The sequence below is a fragment of the Toxorhynchites rutilus genome, chromosome 1 (genome assembly GCF_029784135.1).
Source record: "Toxorhynchites rutilus septentrionalis strain SRP chromosome 1, ASM2978413v1, whole genome shotgun sequence".
Classification (NCBI taxonomy): Eukaryota; Metazoa; Arthropoda; class Insecta; order Diptera; family Culicidae; genus Toxorhynchites; species Toxorhynchites rutilus.
Window position 1 is genome coordinate 161,294,169 of NC_073744.1, and position 22,022 is coordinate 161,316,190.

At 38.9% G+C, this 22,022-nt stretch overlaps 1 protein-coding gene and 1 long non-coding RNA gene across 4 annotated transcripts in view; one reads left to right on the top strand and one right to left on the bottom strand.

Annotated features, from left to right (window-relative positions):
- LOC129763512 (uncharacterized) overlaps positions 1-1,601 on the top strand; it is a 49,028-nt gene extending 47,427 nt beyond the window's left edge. The window contains exons 3-4 of the long non-coding RNA XR_008740951.1: positions 41-475; positions 1,356-1,601. This is a non-coding gene — a long non-coding RNA (uncharacterized LOC129763512). The remainder of the gene's footprint in view (positions 1-40; positions 476-1,355) is intronic.
- Positions 1-21,544, bottom strand: part of LOC129763508 (serine protease persephone-like) — a 56,692-nt gene extending 35,148 nt beyond the window's left edge. Inside the window, exons 1-2 of one of the 3 annotated variants that reach the window (XM_055762649.1) lie at positions 21,010-21,544; positions 20,652-20,933 (exon numbers count right to left, since the gene is read on the bottom strand). Coding sequence is in view for 2 of the 3 variants with exons in the window: in XM_055762647.1 (XP_055618622.1) it covers positions 11,798-11,894 (97 nt within the window). In the remaining variant the exon portion in view is untranslated. Of the gene's footprint in view, positions 1-11,797; positions 12,469-20,651; positions 20,934-21,009 lie in introns of those variants that run through there. The other 2 variants (XM_055762647.1, XM_055762648.1) reach the window with 2 other exon arrangements.
- Between the last annotated feature and the right edge of the window lie 478 nt (positions 21,545-22,022).

The following is a 22,022-nucleotide window of genomic DNA, read 5'->3' on the forward strand; positions in this document are numbered from 1 at the left end:
GTGATGTTTTATTGGTTACAATATTTTTTATGTTATTTAGTGACTGCAGCACCGAGTAGTGAAGATGGTTCATCTGTAGGAGGGAGGCCTGAAAAAGATTACAAAGAATGTAAAGATCGTACTAAACGAAGAAAAACTGCAAAAACAGGTACGGGAAGGGAGGGTAAGCCCGCCACTGATTATAAAACCGGCACCCCCTGAGTTTTACTAGAAAAATCTGACTAACTACGTTTTTGAATACTCTACATGTTAGTATTTATTATTTTAGACGTTTTGAATCACATCGAACCCACCGTGATCCGTCAATTGTCAAAATATAAATCAAAACAAACGCGAGTGCCGATAATATGTAGCCGGATGTAATTTTCCGTCAGTGAAGTTTAAGCTTTTTATTGTTGAACGCGGTTTCAAATTCTTTTCCGTTGCTCTACATTTGTCCCCTGGATTGTTAGCAATCACTGGGATTCGAGTTGAGGTAAGTTAAGGGGGTATTCTAGTCTAGAAATCTGAAAAAATCGAAATTTTTTTTTTACCATATTTCTGTAGTTTAGGCATTCAAGAATATACTCTAGAAAGGACTTATCAAAAATCCTATTATTTACCTAGTTAGAGCCATCTTAGTGATGTGGTATCTAACCTGTTACGGCCATCACAATGAACTTCAAACGCGTTTCTCTCGGAACTAGTTTTTTTCTAACTGGCGTACACGATATCTCAAGTTCTACTGAACCGATTTATGTCAAATTTATATGAAAATAATCTGCATACATCTCTCTATCGCATGAACCAATAAAAAATTATAACTTTTTAATTTTACTATTTTTAAAAAATCGGTAAACGCAAAAAAAACGTTTTAAACAGCATTTTTGTTTTCAAACGGCCGCCATTTTGTTAAAACCCATGTTTTTGACTTGTCCGAGGTTCATGCCATAGCGACATCTTTACTGATTCAGAATCTGTTCGATTTTTTTGTTTCAGATAACCAGAAGGACTGGAATCGTGTACGCCATGGCACAACTTTTTTTTGAACACCCTCACTTCACCAGCATGTAACTATTCTAATTATGAATATTTTTTTCCGTCCTATTTTTGTTTTATTGTTGAAAGATAGATAAACGAATAATGATATAATGGATAGTAAAAATATTCTTTGTTTTATTTTTACGGAGTTCGAAAAAACGTCCGAAATTCGTGTCTCTACACTAGAATACCCCCTTAAAGCAATAAGTCAATAGAAATAGTCTTCTTGAAAAATGTGTGCTGTCGGGGTAAGTCCGTCACCCTTTCAGTGGGGGATCTCGGCTTGGTTTGCGTTTAGTTGAAGGTTTCTAAGACATATTTTCCATCAATTTCAGATGCCTCGCAGCTACCAAAGAAAAACGAATCGAGGGAGTTGGTCCCAGGAGAACCTCACCCTTGCAAAAGAGGCTATTGTTAGTGGAGTTTCTATCAAACGTGCTTCCACGACTTTTGAACTACTGATGTAAATTTAATGTTGGATTTAAGCTGTTCGATAAAATTAAATGAACTTCATCATTGAACGAAAAATAATGGCTGTATGGTCTTAACGAAAATAATAAACTAATTACAACTAAACATAATTTAATTAGTTTTATTGCCATCATAATCACAAACCTGAAAAAAATTACCTACAGTCATGAACTCATTCTTCTCTGTGATTTCAAGTCGAATCCTAGTGTGATTAAAAGCATCGTATGACGGATATTGATTCAATTAAGAAGTTAACTGACCACCGGTAAATGTTCAATGTGGTCCTAGATTCCATTAAACTTGTAATTGAATTGTGGTGTGGTTTGGTGATTTCTTCTCCATATTCCATGTTCATCGGAACTTGTTCCGACCATATCTCCGGAATCGGTTGAACGATCCGAATCATACTCGACAGCGACATTTAGAATTAGAATACCTTCTATTTGCCGACTGTCACATTCAAACTGGTTCATCTGTTGCGAAGTATATATATTGAGAAATTGAGATGACGGTCTTACCCCATAGGGTACCGGTGTTACCCCCATGGGGTGCCGGTTTCACCCGCACTGGTTGATGAGCTTCACTTTTATGGCAGTTTTTTAAATTGACTATTACTTGAGAAAATTACCGTTTAAATGTACTGATATTCCTTATATCTCATGGCAAATAAACTAGACAATGATTCTGTGGAGGAAGCATATCAATATGTGCCCGCAGATCTCACAAAACAATACTTTTCCTTAGGGGGTCGGGCATACCCCCCATTCCCCTACAGTGTAAATGAGTATCATCATTCTTCTCAAATGTCATGTTATAGAAAAACGTAACTCCAAATTTAACTGGTGTTTTCAGCTTCGACTATTACCACTTCACAAGCAATATATGTAACAAAATGTAAGTTGCGAACACTGCGTATCCGAAAACAAACACTTTGGTACCCCTCTTTTGGTTTTTTGGCGAAACAGAGTTGAAAAATGAACTCAACGTATCCAAAAACCCCAGTCTACCAAAAATTGGATTTTTAGTTCAAAAATCTGAGCAAGAAGAAAGCTGCTGCTACTGACGGTGCGGCTGCCCTAAAGCACAAGTCAACTAAATCCTCAAAAACCGTAGATTTTGTTTTTTTATTTTCAGCATAAAAACTAAAGAAGGTCTAGTTTCAAAAATCACAAATGATTTGAAGCGAATGAGTTTATTTCATGTTTACGTTGTGCTTCGCGCGAAGTAGAAAAAAAAATCTCTGTGTTGGATACTGTTCACCTTTAAAGTGCAAAGAAAAGGCAATATTCTGAAGAAAGCCTAAATTATGAATGGATTAATATGATGACAGTAAACTCAAGCAATAAGAAATGCTACTTCTACTTGAAAATTTGACCATGACAAACCATGATCATAATTCCTCTTTGAAGAAAATCGTTAAAAACATAAAAGTTGAACAATTTTAACCCCTTATTGTATTATTAGCAACTAGAGACTTGGGACTTTTCCAAGAAACCCAAACTCATCTTGATTATATGTGATTTTCATGAAGAAAAATAGATTTGCATGTACTAGTTGTGTGAACACACCCAAAATCGGACAAACCAACATCAATTACCATATGTATAGGGCAAACATGAGAAAGCGGAGAAGAAAAGGGCCTGGCCGGGTAAGGGAGTAAAAAGTGCCCCCAAACCAAATCACTAGCTGTATGGCAAATATTGTAAAGGATATTAAATTAGAAATTTTGGCGGTTTATTTGAACCCCTATGTGGTTTGACGTAAGATCTATAGTGAAAAACGTACTTTTTTGTTTATTTCACGCCATCCTCAATAGATCCGATATAAAAATTTGGAAAAAAATACTAAATGTACATCTTACCACGGTGTATCAAGAAAAATTATCAAAAAAAAATTCATCAAAAATTTTAGTACTAAAAAAAATATTTAAATTCTGAAAAATTTTTTTTTGGGATTTAGAGATTCAGTACTACTCTAATTCATATTTAAATGTGCTTTTACGGCTTTTCTAGATTGATAAATATCTTCAAACTGTTTTTTTTCAAATATCTAATAATAAAAATAAAATTAAAAAAAACACAGTACAAAAAAAATGTTATAGATTTTCTGGCATTTCGAAATTTTGAAAAAAAATATAACTTTGAGACCCACTCCTGCTCAAATTTTTATTTAAATGCGTTCGTATGTGTTTTTTTTCTACATGTGGCGTAATTTTTCCTTAATTTTTAAGAGCATTGTGTGACACAAAAATAATTTTCTTTATCGTCTGCATTATTATTTTTTATTTTTTTGAAACCGATTATTTTATTGTATTCGTGGTTTTCAATTGAAAGATTAAAATAAAAAACAAATCGGATTTGTGGTCTCAAATTTTTTTTTCAAAATTTCGAAATGCCAAAAAATCTATAACATTTTTTTGTACTGTGTATTATTTTTTTTAATATTTTATTTTTATTATTAGATATTTGAAAAAAAACAGCTTGAAGATATTTATCAATCTAGAAAAGCCGTAAGAGCACATTTAAATATGAATTAGAGTAGTACTGAATCTCTAAATCCCAAAAAAAAATTTCAAAATTTAAATATTTTTTTTAGTACTAAAATTTTTGATGAAATATTTTTGATAATTTTTCTTGATACACCGTGGTAAGATGCACATCCAGTATTTTTTTCAAATTTTTATCTCGGATCTATTGAGGCGTGAAATAAACGAAAAAGTACGTTTTTCATTATAGATCCTACGTCAAACCACATAGGGGTTCAAATAAACCGCCAAAATTTATAATTTAATATCCTTTACAATATTTGCCATACAGCTAGGGATTTGGTTTGGGGGCACTTTTCACTCCCTTACCAACCCAGGCCCTTTGCACCAATTTTGCGGGATTGCTTTTTTTGCTGAATATCTTTCCTTCGCCACATAAAAGCTTTCAAAGCATATAACTCGTAGACATTGTGATTATCATGTCACTTCATTCAAAACATTGTGCCTCTAACTTAACGCTCTCGTTTTTCATATTTACACATTTACAAGAAGAACGTTCAGCAAATTTTCAAAATATCCATTCATTCATTCATTGAGAACTGATTCAGATGCAACTTCAAAAAAATGATGACAAATTCAAACAAACCCAACGGTAGTCCTACGTTCACCTTGCGGTCATATCACAGATATAACCTGCGTCTGGTTCTTTATTTTCTTTGTAGATACTGTTTGTAGATTGAAGCATAATCGAAACCAATTACCTTCTGGGTTGTGTGAGCAAATGGAATAAATTCTGTCTACTATCTACCTGGAGGACGGTCAAGTTTAGCCGGAAACGCCCTTTTTGTAAACTCGAAACTCAGATTTCTGAAGCTCTGGCTTGATAAAATACATAAAGAACACAATCAGGTCTTTTATTATGGACGAGGACAATGGTGTATGTCGTTTTTGGGAGCGTAAGTCTAGCCCCATTGACGCCGTGAAAGTAGCGAAAGGCTTAGTAAAATTTTACGTAGTTTTCGAGATAACCTAGGCTAATCGAGACAATCTGCGTGTAGTTGTGGTAAGCCTTGCCCAGACGAATGAATTTTTCTGAAGGCTTCACAAAAGATGAACGTGTTTATATTCTCTGTCCGGAAGTTGGAATAGAGGGAGTGATCCCCAAGCCGGGTCTGGCGGAGAAATTAATTATGCGAGAAGTACAAACTCATACTTCGTCCAACGATAACGTACGGATTTCCAGCTTGGCACAGCTGTGCGCGCAGTCGACAGAAAAACCTTCAATATCGACAAATCAAGATACTCAAGATGATGCTAAATCTTGAATTCAACTACCCCACTGACGATCTACATAAACTGGCACATATCGAACCAGTATCCGAATGGACGTTGAGACTGTTGCATAAATTTTGGACAGGATGCTCGATGTCTGAAAACACTCTCATATCAAATCTAGTGCAGGTCCAACTGTAATATAGAAATTTTCCCTCTCATGCTATCCCCCTTCTGTTCAGTTCGTGCAACAGGTTTTTTTCAATTTTTCCTGTTTCCCTCGTCAATCATTCTCTGTACATAATTGCCCGAAACAAAATAATATGTTAAGCCATACTGCAAGGAAACCCATACCTCTGTTATAGTATTAAGAATTATATTAAATAAGTTATGATCAATAAAAGAAAGAAAAAAAAGAAAAATAATCAACGTCTAACCGAGCCAATACATCTCTCACATTGGGTTGTCTTCCTCGGGCCCGAAGGGAATTTTCTAAATTCGATCTGGCGACCGGATACACCTCGCCTGACCAAACAAAGTGCTCGATGTCGTGAATGGCTGAAGTTGGAATTTGTAATTCCTTCAGAAACTAATTGTAATTGCAGTGTTTTCTTATTTTAAATGTGATGTTTTATTGGTTACAATATTTTTTATGTTATTTAGTGACTGCAGCACCGAGTAGTGAAGATGGTTCATCTGTAGGAGGGAGGCCTGAAAAAGATTACAAAGGATGTAAAGATCGTACTAAACGAAGAAAAACTGCAAAAACAGGTACAGTGTACATGAGTATCATCATTCTTCTCAAATGTCATGTTATAGAAAAACGTAACTCCAAATTCAACTGGTGTTTTCAGCTTCGACTATTGCCACTTCACAAGCAATAGATGTAACAAAATGTAAGTTGCGAACACTGCGTATCCGAAAACAAACACTTTGGTACCCCTCTTTTGGTTTTTTGGCGAAACAGAGTTGAAAAATGAACTCAACGTATCCAAAAACCCCAGTCTACCAAAAATTTGATTTTTAGTTCAAAAATCTGAGCAAGAAGAAAGCTGCTGCTACTGACGGTGCGGCTGCCCTAAAGCACAAGTCAACTAAATCCTCAAAAACCGTAGATTTTGTTTTTTTGTTTTCAGCATAAAAACTAAAGAAGGTCTAGTTTCAAAAATCACAAATGATTTGAAGCGAAAGAGTTTATTTCATGTTTACGTTGTGCTTCGCACGAAGTAGAAAACAAATCTATGTGTTGGATACTGTTCACCTTTAAAATGCAAAGAAAAGGCAATATTCTGAAGAAAGCCTAAATTATGAATGGATAAATATGATGACAGTAAACTCAAGCAATAAGAAATGCTACATCTACTTGAAAATTTTACCATGACAAACCATGATCATAATTCAAAGACTGGTTGATCATGTCGAAGAAAATTCTAGAATGTAAGAAATTGCGACGATACCACGCATCATATCCACGTCCAATAGTCCTGGTTTCACTTTGCAAGCCTGCATGATGCAGTTTTCGGCTCACAGTAGCTTGATTGATTCTTCCTGAAAACAGACAAATGTCCCGGGAAACGTTTTAGTACTGCACAGAGCTTTACCTCATCGGACTAGTTTTGGGTGACGTTTGCCGGCTTAGCACTCTCTAATAAGGTTTGAACATTTGAAATCCAGAATCCAATTTGTTCATTATATAGCAGCGGTTAGTGGGCGTATCCTAAATCTATAGACAGCACTTTTTTTTTGGAGAACCTATGTCTTCCGACGGTAAAAATTTCACGTTGGTCCGTTTTGTTGTGAAAAAGTTGTGCAGGATGGAAGCCGAGAGATGAAATTTGAATTTGGACACCCAATCTCCGAAGGACACAAATCTAACCAAAATACCACCTGGAGAATCCGTTTGCGAGAAGGTTATCGTAATTTTCGTGCCTGTAAAGAACCAAACAGGACGCCAGAAGACGCACTCGAAAGTTGAACAATAAGGTTTTGTCAATGTACGAAGGATGCATGCTGATGGATGACAAAACCTACATGAAGATGGATTTTGTACAGCTCCCTGACCTGACATTCTATAAGGAGATGCCCTCAGCAAATTGAGGTTCGTTCTCGCTGATGAGTTTGCCAGGAAGTTCTTTATTTGGCAAAGGATTTACAGCTGTGGACAGAAAACCAAAGTTCTCGTCACAAGCAAGTCCATTCATTAATGGTGTAACTACTTTTTTGCATCGGAAGTCAAGTTTTAGTTTCACTTTATAAGGACGTGGAAATAAGATTGCGTACGCGGGTAAAGAGATTCATGTCAGGGGTAAGTAGAAGTGTGGATTGAAGTCAGTTGAATAAGAGGCAGATTTGTATTCATTAGTCACGTCAGTCAGAATAAGTATTGACTAGAATAATTCATTAGTCATCCTCGCTCTCAACGCCCGTCAATTCATTTTTTAGTCAATTCACTTTCTGTTGAAGGCGACTGCCGAAGTAATCCTAGTCGAAGCTACTGAGAGTAGAGTCGGTATTGTCATTGGGCCTGAAATATCAGCAAGAATTAGGCTTGGGTTTGTTCAACTGCTAGAACTTGAAAACGATCGCATTTGCAGACCGTTGCTGGGGATTTGATGGAATGGGATTTCCCTTGTTAATTCATGGCTAATACTGAAAAACTACTGGGTTGAATTCCCGATAGGTCTAGGGCAGTGGTGGTCAACCCGCGGCCCTCCAACGTTGTTCATGCGGCCCGCCGTCTGATTTGAAAAACAATCATATGAGCGAAATTAAGAATATAGTTGAAAATTCTTCTATACGATTAAATAAAAATAACTTTGTTAGTAATTCTTGTTAATCGTGTTTGTCCAAGCTGATCATTTTCTGTTTTTTTCCGTGCTCATGTAACCTTCTGACAATTGTTCTGAGTGTAGGATTCGAGTATGTCTTGAAGAATATCGTCCAATTCATCAAACAACTCGCACGCATTGGATCATCGTGAGTTTCGAGCTTCTTTCCTACCTATCTCTTTTATATTTTTTCACTCGAAAACAAGCTCAATTTCAAACAACAGATGAGAAATTTTGCATTATACCCATTTCCTGATATTGAAAATTTCTTAAAGTGTCGACAACTAGGAAAATTGTTGATACACTCGAGTCGATTAATGCTGATTTTTCTCGCAGATTTTGGTACTTCAAAGCACATAAAATAATTCTCCGATTTTCTCTCTTCAATTTTCTTTCTTCAGTTTCGATGATGTACATGCCGCATACAAATGAAACTCAAATTTCTGCATTACTCGAGAATTAATCAAGAAAATGAAACGAAATTAGGCATATGGAGGTCTTAGAGTGCAATAAATGTTTCTATGATGGTTAGACTCTCAACCACCCTCTCAAGGGGGGGGGGGAGGGTCTACTGCCATATAAATGAAGCTAATATTTCTGCATTACTCGAGAATTAATCAAGCAAATAGAACCAAATTTTGCATGTGGAGGTTTTAGGGTGCAATCAATGTTTTCACAGTGGTTAGACACTTCACCCCCCTATATAGGGGGGAGCTGCCATACAAATGAAAGACAAATTTCGGCATAATTCGAAAACTATCAAGCAAATGAAACCAAATTTGGCATGTGAAGGTTTTAGGGTGCAATCAATGTTTTTACAGTGGTTAGACAGTTCACCCCCCTATATAGTGGGGAGCTGCCATACAAATGAAAGACAAATTTCTGCATAATTCGAAAACTAGTCAAGCAATTGAAGCAAAATTTGTCATGCGAATATTTTAGGGGACACGAAACGTTTCCATGGTGAATACACTCCTCCCCTCTCTCTGAGGGGGAGGGGACTGCCATACAAATGAAGCATATATTTCTGCATAATTCAAGAACTAATCAAGCAAACTGAACCAAATTTGGCATGTGGAGGTTTTAGGGGGCAAGAAACATTTCTAAAGTGGGTCAGCACTCCTCACACGTTTCTGAGGGGGGGGGGGATCTGTCATAGAAATGAAACACAAATTTCTGCATAACTCGAGAACTTATCAAGCAAATGGAACTAAACTAGGCATATGGAGGTTTTAAGGTACAATAAATATTTCTATGGTGGTTAAATACTCCACCCCCTCTCTAAGGGGGCGAAGGCTGCCATACAAATGAAACACAAATTACAGGGGGCACACAAACATAAACTTCTGCATAACTCGAGAACTACTCAAGCACAATTTGGAATGTGAGGGTTTTTGTGTATAAGAAATATTTCTATGATAGTATGATAACCCTCCCTCCTCTGGAATTGAGAGGGAGTCCCATAAAAATATTACACATATTTCAATCAAAAATATTCCAACCAAACATGACAATTCAGAATTTTCGGAACTCTGAAGGAAAAAGGGAAAATTCGGAGAATTAAATTCCCATATGTTCTACAATTACATAGTGACAAGTGCTGTTAGTACATTTGATGTTTGCACTAGCGAAATTGATCTTTGTTCAAAACTGGAAATGGATTTTAATGTGATGAAACGCACTCCTATATCTTCTATACCAATAAAAAAGTATCGCAGAATGTGTTGATAAGAGCAGAACTCGAGGAAGGAATTGTCCGATTTAGGGCCGTCTTTATTCTATCATATTTGCTGTATAAAACATTTATTCCATGTTACGGAGAAACATGTTATTTGCAAGTGGTTGAAAAATCTTGAACGAGAATTGTGTTTGAAAATAATCTGATATTTTATCTGTTTATCTGTATTGGCAAGCCAAATATCGTGTCGTAATTATTTGCATTCAATATATAATGTATATGAAAGAAACAAAACAATGTTGAAAGTACTTACGGTTTCATTATAATTTGAGTCAAAATTCTCATGAAATCATTCAACTGGTTGTTTTTGAACAGATGACAATTATATCGTGGCTTATTTCGATTATTCATGTGGTAAAAAGGTCCAGAGAGCAGTCGTATACTTAGTTCTCGAAAGCAATAACATTTTTGGCGATTATTATCTCACAACATACACACCGACACTGAGAACCTTCGAAACATCAAATTCATAACGGTAAAATGATGAAACTTCGTTTGTTTCTATGAACGTGGGGGAGTGAAAATGGCACATGGAAATATCACTTTTATCCGTCTTTTTCGACGTGATTTCACAAATATTCACTTCACGCTATCACATTATCCTCATATTCAGCGGGAGCTTTACAAAAATGTGCGTTTTTAATTGATAAATTATTTCCTGAAAATAACATTTTTACATGGATGCGGTGGGCAATCAAAGATAAACACAACGACTGACGTCACTATTTGTGAAATAGCTATGGCAGCGCATGCTATGTCGCTCGAAACTCGACCATCTTCATTACCTTTTTCCAGGACATTGCACTAAACTTAACATTATAATATAACATTATCTTCAGATGAAATTTTTGTATGAGATTATTATATCACATGAAGAAAAGAAAGTTTTCCACTCACATTGAATAACAGTTTGGTACGAAGAAGTTAATTTTCATTAATGATTTTTTATTTGAAAAGTGCTCATTCTGCCTGAGAACTCATCATTATCTTCGGCACTTCACTAACTCGTAAAACGTAGTTCAATGGCGTGCCGTTTATTTCGTTTCCACCGCCCTCAGGCCCAACGTGAATGTTTGAAGGTATTGATAACAAAAAACAAATGTTGGGCGGGACGAAGATTGCCAGGTCACAAAAAAGGAACGCTCAGTTTAACTCTTACGAGAATGTTTCTGTATTTTGTAATCATTGAACTTCGAAAAAAAAAGGGCAACATTACCAATGCGTAGCTAATCATTTGGACCAATTCCACCATTCTACCCATCACTCATTATTATTGTTAAAAACATTTTGTCTGCGTAGACAAAGGAAAAGAAGAAGAAAAAAGCCTTTTAAGTACTCCAACAAATGATGTTCTTATGAAGATGAGAAACTCTAGAGGTGAGATGAAATTTTGTATTTTAGAGCCTCCTCAATGTGAAGAAGAACTAATATAAAAAGAGGAGCTGATGCACTTTGACAATTAGCTGAGCGTGATTTTCAAAAAGGAGAAACGATGCGCAGATTATCATCTGATTCTGCCAGAAAGAAACTGTAATCGTTTCAAGCAAGATGGATGGAGCTAATGCCATAAATTAGTTTGAATGAACATAAATCCGCTGTTCCGCAAGTGGGTGGAACTAAAGAGAGATGAATTACATAGCAGCTTCTGCCCCCACAAGTTCTCGTGTCAATTCATGATAGCACTCGTGAAAATGTCATGAGATTCGACGATAAAATCTAGAGACGAGCTGTTCAATCATTGTGAAATAAGGCACGACAAGCCTGGTTGGTTGCATTCGATTCATATCGTAACTTCGAGTTGACACAAAAGAATCATTTCATGTGCACGTGAAAAAACAACCGAAACGTTGTTCGAGCTCGATATCGACCTTATTGAAGATAATCACCTAATTGAAGATTCACAAAACAGGTCCGATCGGAAGCTGTGGCAAAATATTCTGCCCATACCTGCTGTCATCATTTTTTCCCTCCGCAATTACTCACCGTAAAGCTCGGCACCGGTTATGATGGTGAAGCTCATCGAAAAGGTAAACATCCCGATGCCGATCGCCACAGTGACAAGATTGAAGATGGGCAACATTTCCAAGATGATTTCCGAGATGTCGAATGGAACGAATCCTACCTTGAGGCGGGATGTTTGTGTAGCGGATTCTATACGCACGCACGCGCGGATCTTCCGAAACAATCAGTTAAGATGAGAGATGCCACACGGCAGACAAGATCATCCAAACCGCTAAACCGGAACAGAGCGCGCACTTTATTGTGGATTCACGTTCAAGGCAAATACCGCGTCGTCGCGTCGAAACCGGTTTCTGCGCGCAGTATTGGTGTTTAAATCGCAAAGAATCTTGTTTTATGACTGTGATTTTGGGGACACGATTTTCGCAAAACTGGCTACTGTTCGGACGATACGATGCACCATTTTTCACCAGATCGGTTTCTCACTTGTTCGCGCGTTCGTGTTTGACTGGTTGACGCTGTTTGACGCACGATACCTTACGTGTGCCGTGCAAAGACCTGCGTCAAGAGAGTGCTCCTTCTCTCGCCGGTACGCGTGTCGATCGCGTGCGATCGTTCGAATGCAAGCAGCGCAGTACGAAACAAGGAGACGATGTTTCCCACTCAATTTCCCAACCGAGACTGATGGAAACAGCAACGATGTTCGCGGAGAAAAGGCAACCAGATCGAAATGAGTCGACCTGGAGGCTCTCATCGTCACCGCTGATAGTGGCTCTACCTGGTGGCAATCGTTCGAGAGTGGTGTGCAAGAAATGCACGTTCGAGAACGATCACGTCAACGCTGTGAACGTCGTGTACGGTTATGAATCATAAATCGACGGGACCAATTATTGCGACATATTATAACCGTCGTAAGATTGCTACGCCGGAATTTACATCGAAAATGACAGACTTACTCTGCGGTTGAAACTAACGCTCGAGTTATGACTGTTCCGTCCGCAAAATTGCGCTTTGCGGTTTTAACGGTAATTAACAATATCGAGGTGACATCCGGTTGTTTGAAAATAATTGTATTTTTTCATTCATGTCTAACATGTCTCGAGAATCTTCCTTTCGAATCTGATTCTCGGTGTGTAGTTCAACGAATTGACTTTCAATTCCAAGTGTTTATACAATTTCTGAACTAAAAATTTGAAAAACACAAAAATTAAATTATAAATTAAAGAATGCGAAGGAAATATTTTAAGAAAGAGTTTTGAACGAACAATGATTTCCAAATAACTACCCAATGACAGAGCGAAAACACATGGAAGCAATCAAAATGAAGTTGACTAAGAGTTCCAGACTCGACAAGAAAGTAAAACGATAGATCGCATGTATCTCGAAAAGGGTACACTCATTTTCAAAACTCCAACAGAATGGAAATGTTGCCGATGCTGCTCAAACGAAGCGTAGTAATGGAACTTACGATCGTCAGCTGAATTGGAAAGTGTTGAAAAGCATCAAAGCGAACCATGGACTGTCGGATAATGAAATAGCAAATAAAATATGCGATTCGCCGGAAAAATTTTCTTTTGATGCTCTGATTGTTGTCCAATAGTGCCAAGATGTTGTAGATGCCGGAACGTGCGTATCTGGCGTCCACAAAGTGCCGCACGATGTCCATTTCCGACGGGGTACCGTTCTTTGAACGCGCATACTTCTGAACGGAGCAGCTTCACTGTTTTTGCCATCACGGTTAGAGTTCGACTGACTTCGACAGTCAATTTTTTTCTGCTGACCAATGGGTTACTATGATTGATGCTGCATTGGTAGTTTCGTCAGTGCGTGTGAAGGTAAACCCATGAAAAATCGGCAATTTTTGTGCATTTTTTCAATGCAAGCGTTACTGGCAATAAACAAGAATACTCTCTGTTAGTTCTAAAAATGTAATCCATACTATCCATACTATGGGTTGTTGTTTCGTTCCAAAAAGCTCGAATTTTCTTTCATCTAACCGCAGCACCTTTTTCCAGAACGAGACTGGTTTGTAGACGCAATTATTGACGAACTCCAAACGTTTGATCATGTTGTCCTACGGATTAACGATCACCGAGACGCTAGCTTATTCCTTGATACTTGTTGTTGCAGTCTCAATCGCACTGTTCTTTCCGGTATCTTCAATGATAAGCTTTCTTTTAAAGTTTTGCTTGTAGCTCGTGGGTTTTGAGCAATTCTCTGACGATTCTGGCATCATTGCTTACGTTGTAATTATCAGCTATGTTCCGAAAGGATACTTCATCTCGGTGGTCCTTAACTATTAGTTTCCGCACAGAAATTTCTATTTTTATGATCAGCAAGAAAAAACTTATAACAACTGGTGAAAACGTATTCAGAAAGAACAAACCCAATTTGATTATAAAGAATGATGCACCCAAACACCGTACGAAATGTCATTGATCTCAGCTGATCTCCAGCTGAATACGAAAACTGTTCACCTCTATTCTTTCAATGTACCACATTCAAAATGACCGTTACTACAACATTATTCGTTTGTTCACAAATATGATCAAATCTGACACAACCAATGTACAAATCTTGTACTGTAATCCAAAAACAATATTTGTGGTGGTAAGTGATATCTTACTTATGTAAAACAAACGATTCATGAGCAAAAAGATTTTAAACAGTATATTCCTTATTATTGTCGGTACTGTACGTGAAGATGGATTTTGAACTACTCACAGGCCTAAAATTCTATAAAGCAACTGACAGAGAAGATGTTCCCAGCAAATTTAAGTTCGTTTTTGCTGATAAATTTGCCAGAAAGTTCTTAATTTGGCAAGGAATTTACCGCTGTGATCAGACCAAGGTTCTTGTCACACACAAGACGATGGACTCGAAAATGTAAAGGGAAGAGTGCCTTTAGGAACACCTCCGCCCATTTATTATGGCTTACAAAGGTCCGGTGAAGTTTTGGCTAGATTTGGCAAGCTGTCGAGAGGTGCTTCAGTGGTACCGTAACAATGGGGTCGATTACATTGAAAAAGACCTTAATCCTTCCAATTGCCTCCAATTCCGCCCAATCAAAAACTATTGGGCAAATGTAAAGCGAAAATTGAAGAAGGCTGGCTATGAATATTTGGAAGATAAATTAGAGGCGAATGAACTGTCTGAGTTTGAAACCTCCAGCAACTGAGCAGTAGTTGCTGGAAAATTACGAAAAAGACTTGATATCACGTTAGAAAAATAGTTTGTTACAATATTGACCGATTTTGTGTCACACCAACACTAAAATTTTCACTAGTGAGGAAGAATAATAATGTTAATTGCACTTGATCGAAAAATTTGAAAACAAATATTATTTGAAGTGCACAGAATCCGATGGCAGGAGCTAAACGAAAGGCCCGTCAATTCGATAATACCAATTGATCTTAGGAAAAAAAGAAAGAAAGAAAGAAAGAAAATAATTTGGTGGAGGCGATCTGGCGTAGTGATAACATTCGCACCTCTCACGCTGAAGGTCACGAATTCAATTCTCACTCTCGACATTCATCCAAAAATGAGTGTAAAGTGACGAACCAGCCAAAAGTGTCGTCACTATAATACATAATGTCACTATAACAAATAATGTCACTATAATACAGATAAAAGAAAAAAAAATGGATTGTTTGAAGAAAAAAACCATAAGTTTAAATCTCGTCTGACCAAATTATGATCGTAACACCCTGTATCATATCGGCAGATACAAACAAGACTGGAAGTTTACCACCAGAACTTGAAATATAAGTTCAGCACAATCAAACAATTCATTGAAATTTCCCTGACAAATGAACTGTGAATAAAATAATGGAAATTGTGCAAATCGTGAATTGATGTCACGAAAGTGTCGACTGAATAGTCACGGTCAAACAAAGACTGACAAATGAACTGTTAATAAAAAAAAAGAGTGGAGGGCGAGACCACTGTCAGCAGTCAGGAACTGGCAGGCGGGAAACAAGAGGACAAGAAGCAGCAAAGGACGGACTGTTCAACAACAAATCTGGACACGAGGACGCAGCACTAAACTGGAAGCATTGAGATAAGTAACAGAAATTAACAGTTTTGTTAAAATATTATCAGTCCCAAAAATTTAATTACAACAGAGGTATCAGAAATAAATCATGAGGAAAGATTGTGCTGATAATCAATTTACATTGTAAACATTGAGAACTGATTTTTTTCTCTCCTTTTCTGCATGGTGAAAATTGAAATTTAAGAAATAAGGAATTATCATTCGCAGTTTCACGAGACTAATGAGACTATCCTGTGTGTGGTTTTAGGGCATCCGCACCAATGCGTTGTTACAGACATTTTGACAACCCTCACCATAACGCAGCAACCCCACTGGTGGTTGCGGTTCAGGTGTGGGAAATAGTAATCTGCCTCTCGGTGAATAGTGAGTTAACAAATTTGGCAACGCGATAGCAACCGAGCCAACTGTTGCTATTTTCAACAAACGTCAAACATCTGTTGTGGGTTTCATTCGCCTTGTGTTCGTTTTTGTGATTTTGCTCCTAAATATTATCCCGGAAGTGAATATATTACATTTATTCACCAAAAAATGAACGCGACGAAAAGAGAATCAACAGACACTTGTCATTTCTTCTAGTGATAGCAATCGTATTTAGCAACCTGCGGTGCGAAAAAGAAGTGATACTATAGTAAACTGACCAGACGTCCCGCATTTTAATAAAATGTCCCGCGTAAGATCACGTCCCGCGAAATGTCCCGCATTTTGCAAAAGAAACGAAAATGTCCCGCGATATCAATATATTTCAATATCACAATTTGATCATGTTGATTTTCTTAAATAGATGAACATAAAAAAAAGCAGACTGTTCAAGAGCGCTTCTAATGCATCCAAAGATTGATACGTTGAGCTGGTTTCATCGCACCGAGGGGGCTTTTTGTTTAGAATGTGTCAACTGGAAGCAACAGCAACAAAATTGGAAAATTATTTTTATAAAAGTCCCTCATTGATCCGCAGGGACCAACGTGAGCCGGACGAAGAGTTCATTTTCGTTCCCCTAGCTCGGTCAGGGCTTAACGTTTTAAATAAGCCGGAAGAACTAGTGTACACTCATCAGGAAGAGGCAGGGTTGTTTGATGAAGTATCGTAAACGAAGCGCTGGGCGGTTTTACGGAAGTTGGCCGGGACCATGGCCGATGAAAAGATGTATGTTGGCGTGTTCTTTTACCTTTTCGTGACTCTGGTGGTCGACTGTCTCTCCATTTTGGCCATTCGCCCAAAAGTTTTCTGTCGGTCGCAGCTGGGGAATGTTGGGAAGATTGGGGGTCTTCGCGACATTGTTTATCTCCAGCCGATCCATCCTCCAGTGATCTTTTGGCATAATGGGTTGATCCAAAGTTCGGCATAAAGACCACATCACCTTCGCAACTTCCGGCAAGCACTTCGTACTATATATCTCCCCGTTCACCATATGACTCGAAAGAAGAGTGGCTTGGACATTCCCTTCACGCCTGTCAGAGAAGGATCTTCTTCGAGAACGTGATGTGGATGAGATATTCAACATCATCGCTTACCTGGGAAAGGTAAATACTCGGTCCTCTGCCGGTCGTTGAACTCTAGCATCAAGTACGTCTCGTCTTTCATCATGAGCACGAAAAGAAGTTTTTCACCAGCGAAGAAAAAGTTTTTCACCAGTGAAAAAAAAGTTTTTCACCAGTGAAAAAGAAGTTTTTCACTTCTTTCGCCGGAAAAAAGTTTTTCACCAGCACCTCAAGCTACTCCTTCTGGGTGATTGCCTGCTGCTCAGATACTGCCGGTCTCGTCTGACGCTTCCGCATAAAAATGTCCATTTTGGTCAGATTCTCCTTTACCGTTTGGCCGGTTACTTCGATCTCCCGGCTTAAGGAGCGACAGGGAGATGATATTGTAAATACCAGATCGGCTATATCTAGCGGACACAAAGTGCCTCAGGATGTCCAACTCAAGTTGCTTGACAGTGCATTCCATTCGGTAATTAGAAGAAAATTATAGAATTTTAATAGTGCTTTTCGGGCGTAAATAAAATCTAAACCACCGAAAAATCACAACTGAGTGCCGATACTTAGAAAGAAATAGTACAGATCAGTTTAGACTTGCTAAGCTATGGTTTATATTAACATAACGATTTGTTTTTTTGTGTCCCGCGTTAGACCTCTGACCATCTGGTCACTTTATACTATAGCAATCGCGATAGCAACGACGGGTGCGCAAATCTACGAGTTAATAAATTGGCAACGGCTAAGGGCATCCGCACCAATGCGTTACTTTTCAAGGGTTCTAGTTTCGAGTTTTAGCCGTTGCCAATTTATTAACTCGTTGATTTGCGCACCCGTCGTTGCTATCGCGGTTGCTATAGTATCGCTTTTTTTTCGCACCGTAGGTTGCTAAATACGATTGCTATTTCTAAAAGAAATGACAAGTGCTTGTTTGTTTTTTGTTATCTCTGTGAGCTTCGGAAAAGAAAAAAAAATATGGAAAACCGGGATGTTTTTTCCCAATATATTTCTGAGTCTAGCGACGACGAAAATCAGTTCTCGGAACAATTTTTAATTTATTCATGGCAAGCATCAATGCAAAACGGTGAATGTAACCGCGGTGGTTCCCGTCTTGGGAAACGATCCAATATTAATCGTAGAGCGGAAGAAGGTGCCATCCGATTATTCCACGACTATTTTTCTGAAACACCGTTGTATACAGATGAGCAATTCCGTCGGCGCTATCGGATGAGTCACAGATTGTTCCTGAGAATAAAATCTGCAATGGAAAATAATGAATATTTTGTCCAACGGCCCGACGCAACTGGTAAAATGGGACTGACATGCCTCCAGAAATGCACTGCTGCAATTCGACAGCTCGCCTACGGCTCACCATCGGATGCTATGGATGAATACGTTCGGATTGGTGAATCCACAGCCCGAAAGTGTCTGATTGAGTTTTGTCGTACAGTGGTTGCAATATTCAGCGACGAGTTTCTGCGCTCCCCTACACGAAGTGCTTTGGAACGTTTGCTTAAAATCGGGAAAGAAAGAGGTTTTCCAGGTATGCTTGGGTCACTTGATTGCTGTCATTGGGAATGGCGGAATTGTCCTGCTGCATGGGCGGGACAATACAAGGGTAAGGAAAAGAAACCCACTATAATTCTCGAAGCTGTAGCCTCGTATGACTTGTGGATCTGGCATGCTTTCTTCGGCATGCCAGGATCCAATAACGACATAACAGTGTTGCATAGATCGCCGTTGTTTTCAAACATTTATACCGGTAAAACACCATCAGTTACGTTTGAAGTAAATGGTCGCACGTACAACACCGGATATTATCTAGCAGACGGGATTTACCCTCCCCTAGCCACGCTAGTAAAGACGATTTCAGCGCCTGTTGGCCAGAAACGCAAGGTATGTTTTTGTTTCCTTCGATATGAACTTTGTTGCCATCATATTTTTTCCCTTTTGTACAGTATTTCGCAGAAAAGCAAGAGTCAGCTAGAAAGGATGTCGAACGCACTTTTGGAGTGTTATTGGCTCGATTCGCTATTGTGAAAAACCCAGCAAGGTTATGGAGTAAAGACGATTTGAATAGTGTTATGCGAACATGTATCATGTATTGTATTATTCAAGATTACCTTAGCATGGGTTCCCTCTCATTGCTCGATTCCGGGGAATGAGAAAGCGGACTCGCTAGCTAAGGTGGGCGCTTCAGAAGGCACACTTTTTGAAAGGCAAATTGCCTATAATGAATTTTTTCACATTCCTCGTCAGGACACACTCGTTAGTTGGCAGCGCATGTGGAGTGAAGATGAGTTCGGTCGTTGGTTACACACGATTATCCCTAAGGTCTCGACGAGTGCATGGTTCAAGGGATTGAATGTAGGTCGTGATTTCATTCGCGTGATATCTCGGCTTATGTCCAATCACTACAACCTAAACGCGCATCTCTATCGCATTGGGCTCGCAGCAAACAATCTTTGTGGTTGTGGCGATGGCTACCACGACATCGAGCATGTTGTCTGGTCGTGTATCCGGTTCCATGCTGCTCGCTCTCAGCTCTCTAGAGCACTGAGAGCAAAAGGCAGACAATCGGATATCCCCGTCCGGGATATCTTAGGTAGCCGGGATCCTGATCTTCTGCTTCATCTATACCTGTTCCTCAGAAACGCCGATGTCAACGTTTAATGATGTTTCCTTCGTTGTGTCCCCGTTTCATATCCCTCCTATCCAATCGATAAACTTTTACTTAGTCGCGGCAATACATACACACACTCTTTACAGATGCACGGGCCAAAGGTTGTGCAGTCCACTGATCATTCAACAAGAGCCAAAGGTTGTACCGCTCATGACAATTCTACACGAACTGATGATTGCGCCGGCTAGTGACCATTCTATCCTGGATTCCTCGAGTCGAGAAAGACGCACCACGCTAGATATGGGGTACAGACTAGGGGGGCGTTGCTGATTAATGGTCAGCTGCATCCCAATAGGAAGTAGCCCGTGTCGGGCACACGCATAGAGCATCGAAGACTGCAACATACCAATTATGAGAACACTTGTAATACTAACCTCGAGCCAACCGCGAGTAATCGGTTACATATTACTAACATAGTTGTAAGACAAAAATTGTCAAAATATTGGACTCCCGGCCCCGTCAGGCTAACGCCACATGTGCCTTAATAAAAAATATATTTTGGGAAAAAAAAAATGTATCATCCTCCACAACATGATCATTGAAGATGAACGTGAAGATGCTGTGCCCTCCGATGAATCGAGAGACAGTGTCTATGAAGTAACGAGACCTGACGATACTTTTGCAGCGTTCCTGAATCGATACAAAAAAGTACATGATACTAGGCTTTACCATGAGCTGCAAAACGATGGTATAATTTGCCATCCTGGTCAAAGCTACTGCCTTTTGCTTGCTGAAGGTAAGACGTTCATTTGCAGCATACGCTAACATTTTGCCAGCTTGAGCCATTTCAGTTGCTGTGTTAGAACCAACCTCTTGGTTCAACTTCCGAGTTTTGGATGCTTTCTGGCAAATCGGACGATTGGAATGTGAAGGGCCAGAATCTGCTTCGTATATATCGTCTAGGGCCAAATCAACACTCTCTGCAACGCATGTTTTCCGATTACTTGATATCTAATAGAAGAAATTTTTCATTAATTCATGAATACTTGCATACATAAATATATTTTCATTATTTAGATATACAAACCTTTACGGTGTGATATTGTTGCCATTTTGGAGCGCTTTGAAGAATGATGTAACAATGCATTAATGTAAAAGGGGTTTTTTCCGTTGTTGCAAACAATGCAATGGCTTGCTTGATAGCATCTTCCGGAGAAGCCCCACTTTGGCCACGATTCATGATTTGGGCAACACATCCAGCAAACTTTGCGACGACTCTGTTGATTTGGTGCCATCGAGCTTTCATGCCAGTAGGGGCACGTAGTTCTGGATTCCCCATCACTTGTCGTTCGGTGCAGATCTCCAAAAAATTTTCCAGCCAAATCACAAAAACGAACACAAGGCGAATTAAACCCACAACAGATGTTTGACGTTTGTTGAAAATAGCAACAGTTGGCTCGGTTGCTATCGCGTTGCCAAATTTGTTAACTCACTATTCACCGAGAGGCAGATTACTATTTCTCACACCTGAACCGCAACCACCAGTGGGGTTGCTGCGTTATGGTGAGGGTTGTCAAAATGTCTGTAATAACACATTGGTGCGGATGCCCTAAAACTCGAGACTAGAAACCTTGAATAGTAACGCATTGGTGCGGATTGCCTTAAGGCCCATTTATACGTTGCTAGTAGCTGACTTGACAATGAGCAGCTACTGACCCGGTGGACTCGCTTGACAATTGGTTGACTCGCCTTGTCCGTTCACACAGTGTGAGCTGCTGGCGAGAAACTAGATACTACGGCACGGGTTTACCAGGGATGCCAGGCGACTTTTCAAATGTCCATCAAATAGTCAGAAACAGCAATCAGGTCCGAATTTGTCAAATGATTGGTCCAAAATCGACTTCTTTATTGGCAGTTTTCATCTTAGGTTTTCAGTTGAATGTATCATCACACAATTTTATAGCAAAACAAACGCTGATCGTGTTTAAAAATACATACTTTGTGCTGAATTTCTTTGAACTGAAGGTACTATCCGAAAAAGCAGAAAGAGAAAAGGATTCGGGCCAGGAATTAGATGCAAAGAAAAGGAGCAACAAATAC